General features: G+C 44.2%; 1 protein-coding gene across 1 annotated transcript in view; it reads right to left on the bottom strand.

The window, feature by feature from the left end:
• Positions 1 to 1,830, bottom strand: part of MAMDC4 (MAM domain containing 4) — a 123,686-nt gene extending 121,856 nt beyond the window's left edge. The window contains exons 1-2 of the mRNA XM_077477051.1: positions 1,684 to 1,830; positions 579 to 674 (exon numbers count right to left, since the gene is read on the bottom strand). Of these exons, the coding sequence (XP_077333177.1) occupies positions 579 to 674; positions 1,684 to 1,732 (145 nt within the window). The 5' untranslated portion in view covers positions 1,733 to 1,830. The remainder of the gene's footprint in view (positions 1 to 578; positions 675 to 1,683) is intronic.
• Between the last annotated feature and the right edge of the window lie 18,793 nt (positions 1,831 to 20,623).

Raw genomic sequence — 20,623 nt, 5'->3', positions numbered from 1 at the left:
GCCCCAGTGCTGACACAGATGGGTGAGGGGTCAAACAAGGATGCTGTTCATTTGACAGATGTCCTCCTTAATAACTGATGGCATCAGTAGTTGTTAGGATGCTGGCGGCTGGCCTAAATTGTGCCCAAGGTTGTAGTGTTGCACAATGAAAGCCTATGGCTTTGGGGTGTAACAAAAGGCAGGTTTGCACACAATTTTTGGGTAATATGGGGCAATTTTTTGACTTTTTGTCAAGGCACCCTGGTTGAAAAAGGCTGCATTAGGAGATCTGCAGTAAAATATACTAGCACATATCATCCAGTGGTAAAAACTAGTGTATTACCTGAGGAGTTTTAACCTTTCCCCACTCCCACCAAAACTAAAGAAAACATTATGGTTGGAGTTGGGTTTTCAAGCTGTCTTACATACAATTACATAGAAAAAAAAGAAGAAGTGGCTGCACATCCAAAGGTTCAAAAAAAAAATTGGCTTTATTGAAAATCACCAGGACACAAGATATTTGGTCACGTAGACACGTTTCACACATCCAAACTGTGCTTAATCATTACCAAACATACAATTACATAGCCTATACTCACCACAATCCCGCTCATCGGAACAATCCCAGCAATCACATATGAAGTTGCAAAGGCTGTTTTCATGGGCTTCACACCTGGGAGAGGAGGCTGCAGTAGCTGTAGACAGTATATACCATCATTAGTATAGACAATAATAGTATCTACAATAAGATATTATAAATAAGTCAGTGGCATCAATGTCTGAAATGGCATAAAAATATGGCCCGTATATTTAAAGGAATAATAATTCCACATGTATAAGCAATGTGTGCTTCATTTCTTAAGGGACAAAATACCAACAAATCAACAGCTCTTTAGAAGGAACAGGGAGTCACATCACAACTAAAACTACATATAAAAAAAGGTAAATCAAAGCAAACTGGGGTCCCATTTAAATCAGTGTCTGCCATGGTGGAGTTTACAGTCTAGTGCCCTTATCATGGCTAATGCTCAAAGGAGAAGCAATTTTCTTTACTGCTAACTGGGTCCTATATGAGTGGCAATGGCCCACAATCAACTACAAGTTCCATCAAGCCTTGCAATCAAAGGATTAGAATACTGTACATGCACTGCACCAGCACATATTGGCTGATGAGGCATGCTTAGATGTTTGGGGGCCACAGAAGACCTCTGTTGGTTCTTTACTTAACATGCAATCCCCACTCCACACTGAGACATAATAATTAAATTCTATGTATAGCCAGTTGTAGTATTTTTTTCATTTAGGATAGCGAGGGGGGATTAGAACCCCTGTCAACTTCATATTAATGTCTGCTCACCCACTAGGTAGATTCACTGTCTCTATTTGTCTCTACTGTCTCTGTCTCTATTTGTCCTGGTGACCAGGACAGAAAGTAATGGGAAATCCCAAACTTTACAACCCGAACAGGAATAAAGGGGACATTTTCCAGCGGGGACATCTTTTCTTGTGATGACTAACAGGGGAATTTTCTTAATTTTGTAAACATTTCATCTCACTTCCTGGTGCAAAGTTAAGGGAAACCTCTCCAATGTGACACAGACAGCAAAGCAACGCTATTCTAAACTAAAAAAAGTTTTGGTTATACATACACTGCAACCTTCCCAAACTCCAAAGGGCTCTACAAGTGTAATAACTTTTACTCACCGAAGCTACACAGGGCCAGCAGGAGCAAGACGACTTGTGAGCATTTCATGATAACCCCCAGGCAGACTGAGCACTGCAGAGATTCAAGTCTGGGATGGCAGAATGGACTTTCAACTCTAGTTAGCAGAATTCACAGCTCTGCAATGTGAGATGTGCAATGCAATGGTGTGTTGTGTAAAGGACATGTGCCAGAAAACGGGTCACAGCAATCAAATTAAAACGCATCTTTCCTTGAAAAAAAGTGAACGTGGACACGTCGCAGTTCATTAAATGGAAATGTTTTTGTTGTTACATGTCTACCTTAATACGATACTATAACAGGACTCAAAATTTCAAGTCCTGAGGTGCTAGCCAGGCCTCAAAAGTAATACCCCTTACACATGATCCGAAAATCGGATGAAAGATCGTACATTTTTTTGGGTTATTTTTTTTTTTTGCATGCTAGTCGTATGTCAAACCTGAAGAGTTCACTAAAGTAACAAAAATTTTCGTACGACAGAATAAAAAAAAAAAAAAAATAAAAAAAAAAATCGGAAGTGACGTCATGTGTTGTAGTGTATTTGTATTGTATTTTCGGACGAAAACTGTATTGATTAAATGAAAATCGTACGATCTGATATCATATGAGAAAAATTTTCATGCATGTCCAATAAAATAACATCGGATGAACTGTCATGATCGGCTCTCGAAAGCACTGTACTAACGATTCGATTATTGTACGATCAATTCGAAAACAATATTTTCCATCCGATTTTTGGATAGTGTGTATGGGCCATTATTTGCTCCCAGTTGCCCCACCCAACCCCTACCCTGCCCCTAAACGCACCCTCGGAAATTATCTCATGAAATTACACTGTTAAATGTTTTATGCAAAATTAAGTTACAAAAACAATATTAACATAAAGCCTATTAGTGCCCATCAGTGCAGCCTATCAGTGCAGCCTATCAGTACCCATAGTGCAGCATATCAATACCCATCAGTGCAGCTTATCAGTGCCCATCAGTACCACTTCATCAGTGGCCATCAGTGCAGCATATCAGTGCAGCATATCAGTTCCCATCAGTGCAGCCTTTGTTTCCATTATTGCTGCCTCATCAATCACACAGAGTGGGGATCTCCTACTGTAACACAGCTTGGAGATAAAACGCTGGCCACTGTCAAAGTCTCGCCTCATGGACAGACATTGGACTAGTGTGCTATCATAGAAGCTGGTCCAGGAAGCGGGACTTTGACAGCGGCTGGGCATTCATATCCAAGCTGTGTCACAGCGGTGACAGCCTTTTTTTTTACAGGGCATCAGAGCGGCCCATGGGGCAAGGAGGGCAACTGCCCTGTAAAAAAAAAAAAAAAAAAAAAAGACTGCACCGCTTCTGCCAGAAGCAATCAGCCAGGAAACTGTCGGCTCAGTCCGCCCCTGCTCCACACTCGCCCCCTCAGCTAGTTTCCACAGTCCAAAAACTAAAACCCAGCTCCAGTTCAAAGTTTTTTTTTCTTTCAGTTTTGGATACACTTGGGAAGAATAAATGGTTCCGACATATTTTATTGCTGTCCATGACCCCATTAGAGAGCTTGCACCTTCTTTATGTTCCTGTAACAATAGGATAATGAATAAGAAGCTTGATTGCACAGGGATGGGAAGACACAGACAGTATAAATAATCTGACAGATAGACTAAGTATGGCCATAGACAAAGTGATTTTCTTTCCTGCAACCACGGTGTTCCAAGAAAGAAAATCTTTCGATACCCCATCAATACCAATACAGATGAAAATTCCTCCCGTGGAGCCATTGTGTTCTCCTGGTGGAGGGGCAGCGGAAGTCATCCTGACCGGGAGAACACAGTGATTATTGCTAGCGGCTATAACAGCTTCTAGCAATAATCTCATGTAAAATCCAGCAGGCTGGTTGTACCCAAGTTGATTGATCGGCCGCGCTGGCCGATCAAAAAAATAAATAAATAACCCATCTGTGGGCAGCTTAACCCCCATTTTACTGTAAAAACGTTCAGCTGAACTTTGAGTCCCCATTTCCTACCAATTTCTGTTCTTTGTGGAAAAACTTCCAAATGGGGATAGAGAACAAAATAAAAACAGAACGTTCTACTCCTTCCTACTCTATCCAAAATAACATTTAAAAAAATGTCTGGAGGTAGGCTATAATTGAACTCTTCTCAAACTGGCTGCAGTGCATATGAATGAGGGAGGTACATTATGTTGTGAGCTCCTTTGGGAAGCTGGGACTGATTAAATATTTCTGTACACCCTGTAAAGGGCTGCATAATATGTCCCGGCTGCATATGTCCCTATATGCTGTACATATGGGAAGTAAATAATAAAGCATTCCTCCCAACCTTCTGAAATGGGAAAGAGGGGACACGCCGTAGCACAAAGTATATAGGCAAGGCCACACTTCTATTGTGCTCCCAATATATTGACAATGAAAAATGAATATGCAAAAATGATTGGTTAAACAGACTTCACCACTACTTTTCCTTTATAGTGACTGTGAGAGTGCGAGGCCCTGCCACTGTGAAAATTGAAATAGAAATGAAAGGGTTTAAGCGTCTGAGTGCAAGCACACACAACACTTATAATTAAAGAACCTGGCCATAGTTCAGAGCTCCCATTAGGGGAGAGGTGTGCTCCGCTCAAGAGACAGCACTCCATGCTGGATACAAAAGAGCTCCCAATAGGAGACAGGTGTGTTCCGCTCAAGAGACAGCACTCCATGCTGGAGACAAGAGAGCTCCCAATAGGGTACAGGTGTGCTCTGCTCAAGAGGCAGTACTCCATGCTGGACACAAGAGAGCTCCCGTTAGGGGTCAGGTTTGCTCCGCTCAAGAGACAGCACTCCATACTGGAGACAAGAGAGCTCCCAATAGGGGACAGGTGTGCTCCGCTCAAGAGACAGCACTCCATAATGGAGACAAGAGAGCTCCCATTAGGAGACAGGTGTGCTCCGCTCAAGAGACAGCACTCCATGCTGGAGACAAGAGAGCTCCCAATAGGGGACAGTTGTGCTCCGCTCAAGAGACAGCACTCTTGTTGTCTCCACACACTTGTTGCCTCCAAAAGGATCATGTTCTCCCACAGCCAGGCAGCTAATGGCTACAACTCCCCTAACCCAGTGTCTAGGTCCTGCAGGGAAACAGCAGGCTCTGAGTGCAAGCACACACAACACTTATAATTAAAGAACCTGACCATAGTTCAGAGCTCCCATTAGGGGAGAGGTGTGCTCCGCTCAAGAGACAGCACTCCATGCTGGATACAAAAGAGCTCCCAATAGGAGACAGGTGTGTTCCGCTCAAGAGACAGCACTCCATGCTGGGGACAAGAGAGCTCCCAATAGGGGACAGGGGTGCTCCGCTCAAGAGGCAGAACTCCATGCTGGAGACAAGAGAGCTCTCAATAGGGGACAGGTGTGCTCCGCTCAAGAGGCAGCACTCCATGCTGGAGACAAGAGAGCTCCCGTTAGGGGTCAGGTTTGCTCCGCTCAAGAGGCAGCGCTCCATGCTGGAGACAAGAGAGCTCCCGTTAGGGGTCAGGTTTGCTCCGCTCAAGAGACAGCACTCCATACTGGAGACAAGAGAGCTCCCAATATGGGACAGGTGTGCTCCGCTCAAGAGACAGCACTCCATGCTGGAGACAAGAGAGCTCCCAATATGGGACAGGTGTGCTCCGCTCAAGAGACAGCACTCCATGCTGGAGACAAGAGAGCTCCCAATAGGGGACAGGTGTGCACCGCTTGAGACAGCACTCCATGCTGGAGACAAGAGAGCTCCCAATAGGGGACAGTTGTGCTCCGCTCAAGAGACAGCACTCCATGCTGGAGACAAGAGAGCTCCCAATAGGGGACAGGTGTGCTCCGCTCAAGAGACAGCACTCCATGCTGGAGACAAGAGAGCCCCCAATAGGGGACAGTTGTGCTCCGCTCAAGAGACAGCACTCTTGTTGTCTCCACACACTTGTTGTCTCCAAAAGGATTATGTTCTCCCACAGCCAGGCAGCTAATTGCTACAACTCCCCTGACCCATCAAATAAATCCAGTTGTGTATTAAGTAGGAAAATCAGCTGAACATTTTTGTAATCGTACGATTTCCATATAGTGTGTACATAACTTCCAACAGCTGACAAACTCCAAAATCTTTCTCATACATGAACAGAGCTAATGATTTTCGTTTACCGTTTTTGTATGAGAGAAATCAGATACGAAAGACTGTGCATGATCGGAAACAAACAATATGATCTACCTACAACGTTTCTACATCAACTAAAAATGCCTTTGTCTTACAATATTTGTACAATTAGTAGCACCCTCGGGTTCGACAAGCTGTGAACAATCGAGGAAAACCAGGAGGATCTCCTGTCCAATTTTATTACAGTATGTAGCCTACTTTACAAATATATTTTTTTTGCACCTTATGCATTTTATGTTTCATTTTATATACACTGAAAAGCAATGCAAATGAAAACTTCCATATTTCAGTTATGAGTGGGTTTTAAAAGGTGGAGTGTGAACTAATTTTGTTGGGTAGGATACCAAGGTGGCCCTTTTTAATGGCACTAGATATCCCTTGACAATGAGCCGTTGGAATCTATGTGTGGGTGGACCAGACCAGAACAGCTTGTGGGCAGTTGTACCTCTTTCGGTTAGCTTTCCCTAAGGCTGGATTCACACCTATGAAGTTTTAGTGCTTTTTGCATTTTGCTAATTTTCACTAGAGTCCATTTAACATGGTTTCCTATGGAACACGTTCTGTAGTGCAAATCTGCAAAAAGCACAAAAAATGCCATAGGTGTGAATCCAGCCTTAGGGAGGAAGCCATGAGCAGCGTGGGGACACATTTTCCTTGTGGGATGCTGGACCCTGGGACACCCCTCCTGTGAGTAACAGGTATTTTGTCTCTCCTCTCATGCCACATCTCTCTGAACTATACTGGATTGTTTGTAACTTGGCCTGAGAGCTGCTACCTTCAAGGTATGGCTAAAGCACGTAAATAGCTTTTGTTCGGATGATTCAGTACATTGATAAAAGGCATTCCTGATGTGGACTCTTCCTTCTCCTAACCTGGAAACCAAACTTGTGCCCAAGGGGTGGAGTGGGGTCTGTTGGTGTAAGGCCTGATGGAGGTACGCATAGGACGGTCAACAGGTTCAGGTTAAGCCAGGAAGGGTTGCCCTGCAGGTATGACCATACACACTGGAGAGTAGGATAGTTCTCCTGGGGTCCTGTGGCAAAAGTTAACAAAAAAAAAAAAAGGAGTGCATGTACTCTCCGCTATGCAGCAGTTTCTTAAAGCGGAACTCATACCCATAGCAATTTTTTTGAAAGTTATGTTATTTACCAAGGAACATACATTCCACATTGATAGTCATGATACCAAAATTAGTGTACCTTAAATTGCCTCCATCATTGCTCCTGTTTTGTTTTGCTGGAGGTTGCCATTTTGCTGAATCTCAGAGCCCCTGAACAGCAGTATACCATAAAGCGGAACTAAAGCCACTGTTTTAATGGGTTCAAAAAAGTTACACTCCTTGGGATTGCGAACTTTCACATTGTCCTCGACCAAACTGTCAAACCATCAAATAGCTGGTCTCATAACTGATCACATGTACAGCACCATGGCAGTTGCAGATCAGACAGAAGCAGCTTCCTTGGCTGCAAAGGATATGAGGGTTTAATTCTACTTTAGGCTGTCAGCAGATTGGCCTCTATAAAACTTAGCAGTCCCTTAACTACTTCCCACTCGGCAAATGTATATATATGTCCAGGTGGGAGCTCTCTACTTCTGACTGGACGTTACTGAACGTCCTTCAGAAAGAGGGTGATCGTGCCCGCGCTCGTGTCGTATCTCGGATCAGCAGGAGGGCTCTGTGATTGGCCCTCCTGATCACACGATGGCCGTGTTCAATCACAGCTGTCATGTGATGTAAACAAACAGCCAGTTGCTAGGCAATCGGCTCTCCTCTCCTCACACGAAGTCGTCGCTGAGGAGAGGAGAGCAGATTGCTGCAGCCGGCTGGTGATCAGTGAGTATGAGCTGTTTTTTACAGCTTTTTACTCACTGATCACCAACCTAGTGTAAAACACAGTGTAAACACAATGTCCCCACACATGTCCCCAAAACACACATGTCCCCAATAATAAAAACACACGTCCCCCACATATGTCCCACTAAAATCACATGTCCCAATGATTATCTGCACACATCTGTACATGATCATTTGCGTACATATGTCCGTGATCACACAAACCAATTATTATACACTTAATGGAAATTTTTACCAAAGACATGTAGCAGAATACATTTTGGCTTAAATTTATTCCAAAATTAGATTTTATTGGATTTCTTTTAAAATAGAAAGAAGAAAATATTGTTTTTTTTTCCCAAATTTACGCTATTTTTGCGCATATATTGCAAAAAATAAAAAATGGATTAGTGAATAAATACCACCAAAATAAAGCTCTATTTGTGCAAAAAAAGATACAAATTTCATTTGGTACAGAGTAGCATGACCGCGCAATTGTCATTGAAAGCGTGAGAGCGCTGAAAGCTGAAAATTGGGCTGGGAAGGAAGGGTGCGAAAGTGCCCTGTATTGTAATGGTTAAAATGGAGAGAAACGAAGCATGTACAAAGCAGAATGAAACAGTGTATTAATGGTTTTTAAACAGTATGAGTATTAGTATTATTTTTAACGTTTTACATATATGCTATATCTGCAATAGGGACCATCCTGAAGTGATCTAGCAGGATTTAAAGTTTCTGACTAAAGTTCCACTTTAAGCTGTTACATACTGTGAGCAGGCAGGCTTTTTATTGCAGAAGAGGCATGCATTGTCTCTTCTGCAATTAACTACACCTACGTGCCTGCTCACAGCAATCCTTGGGATGTAAACAGAGCTGTGCATGCACAGCTCAGCTTACAGTGGCTGGCCCAAGCCCTGTGTGTCCTGGAATGACTAGCTCCTGCGCAGGAGTGCCATCACCCTGCACTGGCCAATGAAAATAGCCAAAAACCGGCATACAGGAGAAGATGCCAGTGCTGGTGAGTGCCAGTTGGAAAGGAGTGTATTGATCCATTCAGTTCTGATTGAAATCTTCAGCAAAATCATCTTACCACAGTCCCTGGCTCTATTTCTGCCCACACTGGATATCTGGTTACCATTTATTATAGCATAATCAATTTTTTTTAATCAGTAGTGAAATTGAAACCAGTTTTGTTTCCAGTGAAGTTTTTTTCACATGCTTATCTAGAAAAAAGAACAAGATACTTCAATGATCTTATGAAAAAAGTCAGAACCCTGTGCATAATGGCCGCAGTTGTAGACCCAAGTGCAGCGATCTGATTAACAGAGACCCAGGAGACTAAAACATAAATTTTAAAAGTGAATGCCTAAAGCAATGGTCTCCAAACTGCAGCCCTTTGCCTGCCATTATCCGACCCTGGGGGCACCCAGTGGCGTCACTAGGGTTGGTGTCACCTGGTGTGAAAAAAAAAAATGGTGTCACCCCCCCCCCCAACTACAGTCCCCCCTCAGTACAGACCCCTTCCAATCACTACAGACCCTCCTCCCACAGTATAGATCCCCCTCCCTCAATACAGACCACCCTCCATCAATATAGACCCCCCTCTCTCAGTATAAACCTCCCCCTTCAGTACAGACCCCTCTATCAGTACAGACACCCCCACCCCGCTGCAGACCCCCCCATCGGTACAGACACTCCCACCTCAGTGCAGACCCCCCCAGCATTACAGACACCCCCCTCAGCGCAGACCCCCCTCAATACAGACACCCCCCCTCACTGCAGACCCCTGTGCAGACACCCCCCTCCGTGCAGACCCTCCCCCCAGTGCAGACACCCCCAGCAATACAGACCTTAGAACAGCAGATAACATACACACACAGCGGTGTGTCCCTCAAGCGTGGGCTCCTCCTCCTCTGTGGATGTAAACAGAGAGGAGGTGGGAGGCGGCTTCATTCCACTCCGCTGAGGGACAGCGGTGTCACTACCCACGGGTGTCACCCAGGTGCCCACACCCCCCGCACCGGCCTAGCAACGCCACTGGGGGCACCATTAGTCCCACTGACAGCAGCAGTGGGGCACTAGTGCTGTTGCAAACACCAACAATGGGGCACTATTCCTCCCAATGACAGCGACAATGTGGCACTATTCTTCCCAAATACACCAATGATGTGGGCACTATTCTTCACAATGACACTAACAATGGGGCGCCATTTTTTCCCAATGACACCAATGATGAAGCACTATTTCTCCAATGCCAACGACAGGTCAATATTCTCACTCCTACTGACCAGAGGTGCCATGTCTTCTTTTTTTAACTAGCAATGAGCACCAAGTCAGAGGCATTGTTTTTTTTTTTTGAAAAATATTTTTATTAAGAGTTTCATAACATACAACACTTAGAACAACAGTGCTCACAGTATACAAGAGTCGTTCATTGACACAGAAGTATACAATGCAACAAAATATTTCAGCATGTCACAGTGAAAAGGGTGTTCCACTGGTGGCCCCAATTCCCTCGGCCAATATAAATGATCCCCTGTCTGGTTTCATAAGAGAACAGAACAACTCCCAAGAACCCGAAGGGGGGAGGGGAGCAGAAAATAAAACATAACATACCATAACACACCCCCCCAGCAACCACAATCTCCACCCACATCTAAGCTGTTTCGGGATCAGCTAACCAAGCATGCCAGACTTTATTATACTTCTTTGGACATCCCCGATGGAGGTAAGTATCTTTGTACAGGGGGAGACTGTCATTCACCAGGCGCTTCCATTGCACCACGGATGGGGGTTCTGCCTTTTTCCAGTGCATAGCAATATTCTTACGAGCATAAAAGAGCAGCAGGCCAGTCATCGTGCGTTTGGCGATGGACTGCACCACAGGCTCGAGGAGTCCCAGTAGGCAGACCTCCATGGCCAAAGGCACCTTAGTCATGGTGACCTTTCTTATTAGATGCAACACTGACTCCCAGTACTGCCGGACCCTCGGGCACTGCCAGAAAATGTGCGAGAAGTCTCCAGGGGAGGCCCCACATCGCCAACAGCTCGGAGAGTGCGCAGGGTTCATCCTATGGAGTCTGTACGGGGTGTAGTAGGCCCGGTGCACAATTTTAAATTGCACAAGGCGGTCCCGAATAGAGACCAGGGAGTTAAAAGGAAGGTCCCAAACATCATCCCAGTCATCTGTGTCTAGTGTGGGGATGTCAGTCCGCCACCTGGTCCAAAGTTTGTCAAGAGCCGGCAGCGACACATTTATGAGATGAGAGTATAAAACTGAAGTAGGTTTCTTGTCGCAGTCGGCCCTGAGTGTGTGTTCCAGTTTCGATTGTGTCATATTGCATGAGAAATGTGGGAATTGCGCTGCAAACGCGTGGACCAATTGAAGGTATCTGAATAGGTAGTGGCCAGGCACATTGTACAAGGAGATCAGGCTGGTAAAGGGGAGTATAAAGCCCTGCGCCACGACATGCGACATAAGCTTAATCCCATGCCTAGTCCATGCGCATGGGTCAGGGATCTTGTATAGGTGAGACAGGCCAGGATTCAGCCACAGTGGGGCATTTGGGGATACATCAGTGTGTCCACGTCCCTCCAGGGCCAGCCCCCGCCCGCCATGCTCGCAGGGTAGCGATCATGGAGGGAGTCAGAGAATAAGGAGCCCGAGGGCCTCGGTAGATGAGAAGCTGGAGGGCCTCCAACGAACCCAAAACCGTAGCCTCCAGAACAGTGGAGGAGTTTGTTTGGTCCGGTTGCAGCCACCAGGCTACTGTAACCAGCTGCGCAGACAGATAGTATTTGTAACAGTCTGGGAAAGCCATGCCCCCCTGTGTCCGTGGTCTCATCAAAGTGGTCAGGCGGTATCTGGGTGACGAGGGGCCCCAAATAAAAGGAGGAAAACATCTGGTTCAGTTTTTTGAAAAACGACTTAGGCAACCACTGCGGGGAGTGACGAAACAGGTAAGTAAGTCTGGGGATGACCTTCATTTTAAGGAGATTTACACGCCCCCAGAGCGATAGTGGGAGGTTGCTCCACGATTTAAGCTTAGACTGGACATCCAAAAAAACCGGGGTAAGATTTAGTGCGAGGTAACCCGACACCATGTGTGATACCTGAACCCCCAAATACTTAAAAGAGTCAACCCAGACAAGGGGGTTGTTCGAGAGCGAAGTGGCCCTTGCCCCCTGATCAATCAGAAACAGAAGAGATTTGGACCAATTCACCCTGAGACCGGTGACCCCTGCATAAGTATCCAGCACATCCAACACCCCCCTCAGTGCAGGACCAGCATCATCATCTGCGTACAGGGCCACCCTCTCCTCCAGCAGCCCAATACGCAATCCGGACACCCAGGGTGAGACACGCAGTGCCTCCGCCACAGGTTCGATCGCAAGGGCAAACAGAGCCGGAGAAAGAGGGCAGCCCTGCCTGGTCCCCCTAAAAAGCCTGAAGGGGGCGGACAGGGCCCCCCCCCAGCCGAACCGACGAAGTCGGGCTCCTATAAATCACCTGAAGCCAAATAATAAACAGTAAAGGGAAGCCCATTTTCCGCAGGGTTCCCCATAGAAAAGGCCATTCCACCATGTCGAAGGCCTTTTCGACATCCAAGGAGGCCACCACCCGGGTTCCCACATTTAAATGGTGGGCGTGAATGTTAGTAAAGAGTCTCCTGAGGTTAATATCTGTAGATCTATGGGGCATGAAACCAGTCTGGTCAGAGTCTATCACCGAGGGGAGCAGGGGATAAAGTCTATGGGCCAGGAGCTTGGTCAATATTTTAAAGTCAAAATGTAATAAGGCTATGGGCCTATAGGAAGCACAGGAGGTGGGGTCCTTAAGGGCCTTGTGAATCAATGTTAAGTGTGCATGGTACATTGAAGCAGGCATATCACCAGCAGTCAGACAGGTAGTATAGAGCTGAGCCAGCAGAGGCGCCAGAAGAGCTCCATGGGTCTTGTAAAAGGCCATCAGAAGTCCATCAGGCCCCCACTGATGCTGGGGTATTTTCTACTCCCAGGAAACCACAGTCCGGCCGCCCTAATGTCTGAAGGACAATAAACTTGCTCTTTGTTTAGAAAGTTTGGAGACTAGGAAAGAGACAAACAATGCTTTCAGGTACGGACTTAAAACATGCCACAATCGAAAAAGTACATGAGCAGAGGGTTAAGCAACAGTTCAGAGACCATGTGTCACTACTGAAATGTGCAGACGCAGCGCACACCTTGACCTACACCTTAAGCAAGTTAAAACAGAACTACAAAGCCAATGGTTAGTCTTGGCCATTGCACACAGAAGGCGACCTTAGCACCAGCTCCCTGTTATAAAGTCATAAATCCGAGTTCCAAGAATTTATGATCCTAATGTTATACAGCAACACTCCTAGAGCCTGTTCCCCTCATGCTGTGCACTTGCAGTTACATTACTAAAAACATTGGGTAATACAGCGCTATCAGAAAAATCACAAAACGAGAGATTAGATAAATTAGAGTATAAAAAGCAGCAATTTTCATGTGAGATACAAACAATAAACCAAAAATAAATTGTGCTAAAATTAAAAAATATTAAGATTATTGAATACTGATAAGTCTGTGTTCATAAGCACTTTAAAAGAGTGGAAAGTCCATAAAGTGGCGTGATGTCCAATATAACCCTCAGTGCTTAACACTTTCACCAGAATATTTGTGGAATTTCAAGAAAAGCCTCCACCTCATAAAAATGGCCACTTACCAGATCCTCATGACCTCCTGTTACGGAAGGTGTTGAACACTTGTGGCTATATATCCAGCCCATTAATCATCCAGGGGAATCTCGCTCTCAAGCCTCCACCACCCGGAATGGGTTTGATCATGAATGAGGCCCAAAAAGAGAGAAGGCCTCCATAGTGTTACATTACTAAGGATTGCCACAGACTCCTGAAGGCAGCTGGATGAGACCACATGATCCAACAGTACTCAGTCTCTCCCACCGCCTGGCGTTGTCACAGATATGAATGCTGCAAAAGTAGCGGGGAAATACAGTTAGGTCCATATATATTTGGACACAGGCACAATTTTCATACTTTTGGCTCTGTATGCCACCAGAATAAAATTAAAACAAAACAATCCAAATGAATTTGAAGTGCAGAATTTTAGCTTTAATACAAAGAGGTTGAACATAAATATCAAGTATCCATTTTTTTTTTTTTTATAAACTGCAATCATTTTCATATACAGCCCCCTCAATAAACACCAATGACCCAGTGCCACTGGAAGCCATGCATGCCCATGCTATCATATTGCCTCCACCATGTTTTACAGATGATGTTGTGTGCTTTGGATCATGGGTTGTTCCAAGCCTTCTCCATACCTTTTTCTTCCCATCATTCTAGTACAGATTACTCTTAAGCCCCATACACACTATCATATTTTCTGCTGATTTTTTCCTTCAGATTTACCAAAACCATATAATATGAGGTCAAACCTTAGGAGTTTCAATGTGTATGCAATCAGACAGGCCCTTGTACTACATGGTTTTGGTAAATCTGAAGACAAAAACCAGCAGAAAATCTGATAGCGTGTATGGGGCTTAAGTTTCATCAATCAAAATAATGCTTTTCCAGAACTGGTTTGGCTTTTTTAGATGTTTTTTTGGCAAAAGTCTAATCTAGCTTTTCTATTCTTCAAGCTTATGAATGGTTTGCACCTTGTGGTGAACCCTCTGTATTTGCTCTCACAAAGTCTTCTCTTAATTGTAGACTATATATGCCTACCTCCTGCAGAGCGTCCTTCACTTGTCTGGATGTTGTGAATAGGTTTCTCTTTACCACAGAGAAGATCCTGCGATCATCCACCATTGTTTTCTTCCGTGGACATCCAGGCCTTTTTATGTTGCTGAGCTCACCAGTGTGTTCTTCTTTTCTCAGAATGTACCAAACTGTTGATTTGGCCATGCCTAATGTTGCTGCTATCTCTTTGATGGATTGGTTTCATTTTTGAAGCCTTACAATGGCCTGTTTCATTTGTATGGACAGCTCCTTTGAATGAATGATGTAGGTTCAAAGCAATAGATTCCAAATGCAAATACCACACTTATGCTGGCCATACATTATACAATTTTCTTCTATAGATTTCCTTTAGACCAAAACCATATAATAGGAGGTCAAATCTAAGCACTTTCAATTTGTGGGCAATCAATCAGACAGGCCCTTATACTACACAGTTGAAGATAAATCTAAAGGAAATTGAATAAGAAAATTGTATGGTGTATAGCCAGCTTTAGAATCAACTCCAGACCTTTTACCTGCTTAATTGATGAAGAAATAACGAAGGAGTAGCCCACACCTGGCCAGGAAACGGCTTTTAATTCAATTGTCCAAATACTTTTGGTCCCTTGAAAAAGGGTGGATAGCTATTCTTGAGGTTACATTCACACCTGAGCGTTTTCAGCTCATAAATACCCAAAAAAACACCTGGAAAAAAAACGCCCAAAAATGGCACCTGTCACATCTGAGAGTTTTCTCACCTGAAGCAAAATGCCTGAAAACACCTTAAGCTCAAAAAACAAAAAACGAAAAAAATAAATAAAAAAAAAAACACAAGCTTCTTTGGGGCAAATTACAGACGTTTTTTCTGCCTTTTACATTGGTGACTTAAACAAAATTGCGGCAAAAACACTTTGAAATGCTTATCTGCGAATGCAGCCTAAAAACTTTAATTCCTAAACCCTTCCTCTGATTTGGATGTACATACCCTCAAATTAAACACGAGTGTGCGCTTTCAGCTCATATCCATTATATATCTGAAGCTGGAATATGTTTTGGTAAACACTGGAAACAACTAATATTGTGCCTGTGTTCAAATATATACGGACCTAACTGTATATGTACCACCTGCCAGCAGTGGGTGCATGGGGTATGGATAATAGAGATTACATGCATTTGAAATGCATGTCAAACATATGACCTGGTTCACATTCTGCTGTGCTTCTTTGGATGCAGCATGTCCTTATGTTGTGTGTTTGAACGGCGAGCAAAGCAGGTTAATCTCTTTTTGCAAAATATCAGTATCATAATTCAGCCCAAAAGGAGTAGTTCTGAATCATATTTTCATAAACATTAAATCATTTAATTGTTGATTTTGAATATGCATAGTATTCTAGCAGTACAGTGTGAAAAGAAGGAAGTCTAAATGCTTGCGTGTTCCTCACAGTGCGGGTTTGATTAAATCCTGTGTGGTCCTCTTTGGACACCAGCTAATGTGCCTGAATCCCAATTGGCACAGTCACCTGAACCTGAAATAAATGTGTATTCCAGTCTTTAAAATTCTGAAAAGTGTAAGAACACATACAGTGCAGAATCACAAAATTTTCTTGGGGCAAGAAAGACTTCCCCTGAGGAATTTGTGTGATCTATAGCGCAACAAATCGGGCGGAGCCAGGCAACCCCACTTCCAGTACAGTATCGAAACCGGAGGTACAGTTTGTGAGTTATTACCAAAAATTTATATGCTAATACATCATTATTACTTGTGACTATTACTATTAAATAAAGGGTCAAGTTCTTTTAACCACTTAAGGACCGCCGTATTGCCAATGTACGTCATTGCAATGGCATGTACGTGCTTGCCTTCCAGCGGGTGGGGGGTCCGATCGGACCCCCTCCCGCTGGATACGGCGGTCTGTTTCGCTTCAGGAGCGATCCGGGATGAGGGGGATGGCCGTTGGTTTCTGGCCATCCCCTCTCGATCGCTCCTGGCGAATGAGAAGCTTCCTCCCACTGTGTATTGTATACACAGGCAGGGAGGAAGTGATGTCATTCTCCTCGGGGCGGTCTTTTTGACCGGACTACGAGGAGAAGACAGAAAGTAAGTGTGCACCAACACTACACTGACATGTAGGTACACATAGGCACACAAACCCCCCCTTTTGCCAGTGTCACTAAGCGATCGTTTTTCTGATCGCTGCATTAGTGTCACTAGGTAGCTAGTTATTTTTTTAGGTTCACCGCCAGGTTTTTATAGCGCTAGGTACCCCCATATACTACCCAATAATGGTTTTAACACCCTGATTGCCCCTAGTTAACCCTTTCACCAGCGATCACAGTATAAGTGTCACTGGTGACGCTGGTTAGCCAGTTAGTTATTTAGGTTCCCCGTCAGGTTTTTATATAGCGCCAGGGACCCCCATATACTACCTAATAAAAATTTGAACCCCCTGATTGCCCCTAGTTAACCCTTTCACCAGTGATCACCGTATAAGTGTTACGGGTGACTCTGGTTAGTTTGCTTTTTATAGCATCAGGGCACCCACCATTTATTACCCAATAAAGGTTTAACCCCCTGATCACCCGGCTGGTGATATCAATTAGGTTTTAGGGTCAGGGTCTGCGTCGCCCCAGGCAGCGCTAGGTTAGTGCCAGTACCGCTAACATCCACACGCAAAGCATAAACCTCCCGTAGTGGTATAGAATCTGAACAGATCAATATCTGATCTGATCAGATCTATACTAGCGTACCCAGCAGTTTAGGGTTAAAAAAAACGCATTGTTAGAGGGATCAGCCCAGATACCTGCTGGCACCTGCGTTTTGCCCCTCTGCCCAGCCCACCCAAGTGCAGTATCGATCGATCACTGTCACTTACAAAACACTAAACACATAACTGCAGCGATCGCAGAGTCAGGCCTGATCCCTGCGATCGCTAATGCCCCCTACACACGACTGGACTTTTCAACATCAAAAGTCTGACGGAATGATTCCGGCAGACTATTCGATTGTGTGTGGGCTGCAACTGACTTTTGATTCGCAAAAGTCTGACAGACTTTAGAAATGGAACATGCTTCAAATTTTTCCGCCAGAACTCTGCCGGACCCAGAAATCCGCTCGTTTGTGTGCTAGTCTGACGGACTAAAACCGACGCTAGGGCAGCTATTGGCTACTGGCTATGAACTTCCTTATTCTAGTCCAGTCATACGTCATCACGTTCGAATCCGTCAGACTTTGGTGTGATTGTGTGTGGCCAAGTCCGTTCATTCGGAAAGTCCGTCAGAACTCAGTCGAAAGTCTGCCGGACTTAAGTCCTGTCGTGTGTACGCGGCATAACAGTTTTTTTTGGTAGCATTTTCGGGGTCCCGTACGTGGCTAGGCTTCCAAAAAGTCCCCCACATGTGGTATCCCCGTACTCGGGAGAAGCAGCAGAATTTATTTTGGGGTGTAATTTGACTTATGCCCATAGCATGTGTGAGCAATATATCATTTAGTGACAACTTTGTGCAAAAAAAAAATAAAATAAAAAATTTGTAAAATTCCTGCAACTTGTGGCAAAATATAAAATATTTCATGGACTCAACATGCCTCTCAGTAAATAGCTTGGGGTGTCTACTTTCCAAAATGGGGTCATTTGGGGGGGGTTTTGTGCTATTTTGGCATTTTATGGCCTTCGAAACTGATAGGTAGTGAGGAGTGAAATCAAAAATTTGCACCCTTAGAAACCCTGAAGGCAGCGATTGGTTTTCGGGGTGCCGTACGCGGCTAGACTCCCAAAAAGTCCCACATATGTGGTATCCCCGTACTCAGGAGAAGCAGCAGAATATATTTTGGGGTGCAATTCCACATATAACTATGGCATGTGTGAGCAATATATCATTTAGTGGCAACTTTTTGTAAACTTTTTTTTTTTTTTGTGTCATTATTCAATCACTTGGGACAAAAAAAAAATATTCAATGGGCTCAACATGCCTCTCCACAACTTCCTTGGGGTGTCTACTTTCCAAAATGGGGTCATTGGGGGGGGGGGGGGGGTTGTACTGCCCTGCCATTTTAGCACCTCAAGAAATGAGATAGGCAGTCGTAAATTAAAAGCTGTGTAAATTCCAGAAAATGCACTCTAGTTTGTAGACGCTATAACTTTTGCGAAAACCAATAAATATACGCTTATTGACATTTTTTTTACTAAAGACATGTAGCTGAATAAATTTTGCCCTAAATGTATGACTAAAATTTAGTTTATTCAAATTTTTCTTATAACAAAAAGTAGAAAATATCATTTTTTCTCAAAATTTTCGGTCTTTTTCCATTTATATCGCAAAAAATAAAAATCGCAGAGGCAATCAAATACCATCAAAAGAAAGCTCTATTTGTGGGTAGAAAAGGACGCAAATTTCGTTTGGGTACAACATTGCATGACCGCGCAATTACCAGTTAAAGCAGTGCAGTGCGAAATTGTAAAAAGACCTCTAGTCCTTAGGCTGTTAATTGGTCCGGGGCTGAAGTGGTTAATAGGACATACTGTTGGTGCCACATTTTTTTTTTTTGAGTACTATATCTAACCATTCAAGTTAGACCAGATTCCATAAAGGGAACCTGTGCATCTAATTGTTGAGTTCAGAGAGCTGATCCTTTAGGAGGTGCACCATGTAGCACCCCAAAGAGGTGACAAGTGCATAAGACCTATACCTCATTCAAAATACTAACCACAACATACAAAGCCATCCACATCATTAGCCCCAGCTACATCACCAACCTCATCTGCAGATATTGTCCAAATCGTCCTCTCCGCTCCTCCCAAGTCATCTTGCTCCCTCGTTACCTCCTCCCACACTCGCCTCCAGGACTTTTCCCCATCCTCTGGAACTCCCTACCCTAGTAATGTCCAGTTAGCGCCTACTCTGTACACCTTTAGATGATCCTGGAAAACGCATTTATTCAAGGAAGCCTACCCTACCTCCATCAGATTATCCCCTGCAGCTATTACCTTTGTACTATCTCTCCCTCCCTTCAAGTAAGCTCCATGAGCAGGGCCCTCCTGTTCCTTCTGTATTGAACTGTTTTAGCGGCAACTTGCAGGATGTTCCCCGTCAATTTCAATAGCACCCCAAACGCAGCCCAAATTTCCCACGCTTCATCAGGTGACAATCATGGTAAAATCTTGCGAACAGAATCGCGGGACACAGGCAAAAACACGTTAGGCTTCCACTTGTACAGGAAAGAGCTTTCTTACACATTTAAGGCACAGTGGGACAGAGGAAGGCTTCCTGCGAGCTCAACAGATGCCCACTTGATAAATATAGTAGTAATGATTTCATACCATTCTGAAAAGGAATTTTAGCTTTTTGGATCAGCATAATTGCTCAGACACAAGGTTTTTCTGCAATGTTAGCTCTTAAGTGCTAGTCCGAAAAGCATCAGACACTGCAAGCATTTAACAAGCTTAATTCAACATTTTTGTTACTCTTAAATGCTTTAAACAAGCTTTAAGCAGCCATAGGCTTTTAGCACTCAAGCACAGCATTTGTTTGATGAAATTTGATTAGCATAAATAAACAAACCTATCTTTTGATTTAGCTTCTCACAACCAGAAGGAAAAAAAAAGGGTTCTGTCCTTGCTATTCTTTGGTCCCCTTGTGCTTTGCTCAGCTGCCACCAATGAAGAAAATATATAGAACTTCTGGGATTGGACAAGCAAGTGACTCACTCACTCCTTTTGTGTGATAGCGCTGCTGCTTGGCTGAGGAGAAAGCCCTTAGACCTGTGAAAACAGACTACAGTGACTCGGAGCTTACACAGAGCTTCCATTGTTCAGTTGTGGAGGTTTAGCAGAGAGGTAAATATATGCTGTGCATTAAAGCAGATCGGTTGCTGTGCTCTGCATGGCTACATCATGGGTTTGCTTTAAGCTCTTTCATATTCTAAAGCCCCATACACACGGTCGGACTTGTACAAACTTTTCCGTGGACTTTTGTACAAAGTGTGTTGTCCACAAGTTTGTATTGCATACACACGGTCGGACTTTTTGACAACAAACACGAACGTGGTGACGTCACAACGTACGGACGCCACTTCAAAAGAGGACGTTCAATGACTCCAGCGCCACCTTTGGTCAACTTCTGTATTGTAGTCTGATCGTTTGCAATGGTTCTGAGCATGCGTGTTTGTACCT

Source organism: Lithobates pipiens, unplaced genomic scaffold (genome assembly GCF_037356315.1).
Source record: "Lithobates pipiens isolate NorthernLeopardFrog02 unplaced genomic scaffold, aLitPip1_a1.2 Scaffold_1, whole genome shotgun sequence".
Lineage (NCBI taxonomy): Eukaryota > Metazoa > Chordata > Amphibia > Anura > Ranidae > Lithobates > Lithobates pipiens.
The sequence above is the reverse complement of the archived record's forward strand: the minus strand, read 5'-3'. Positions and strand labels throughout refer to the sequence as shown.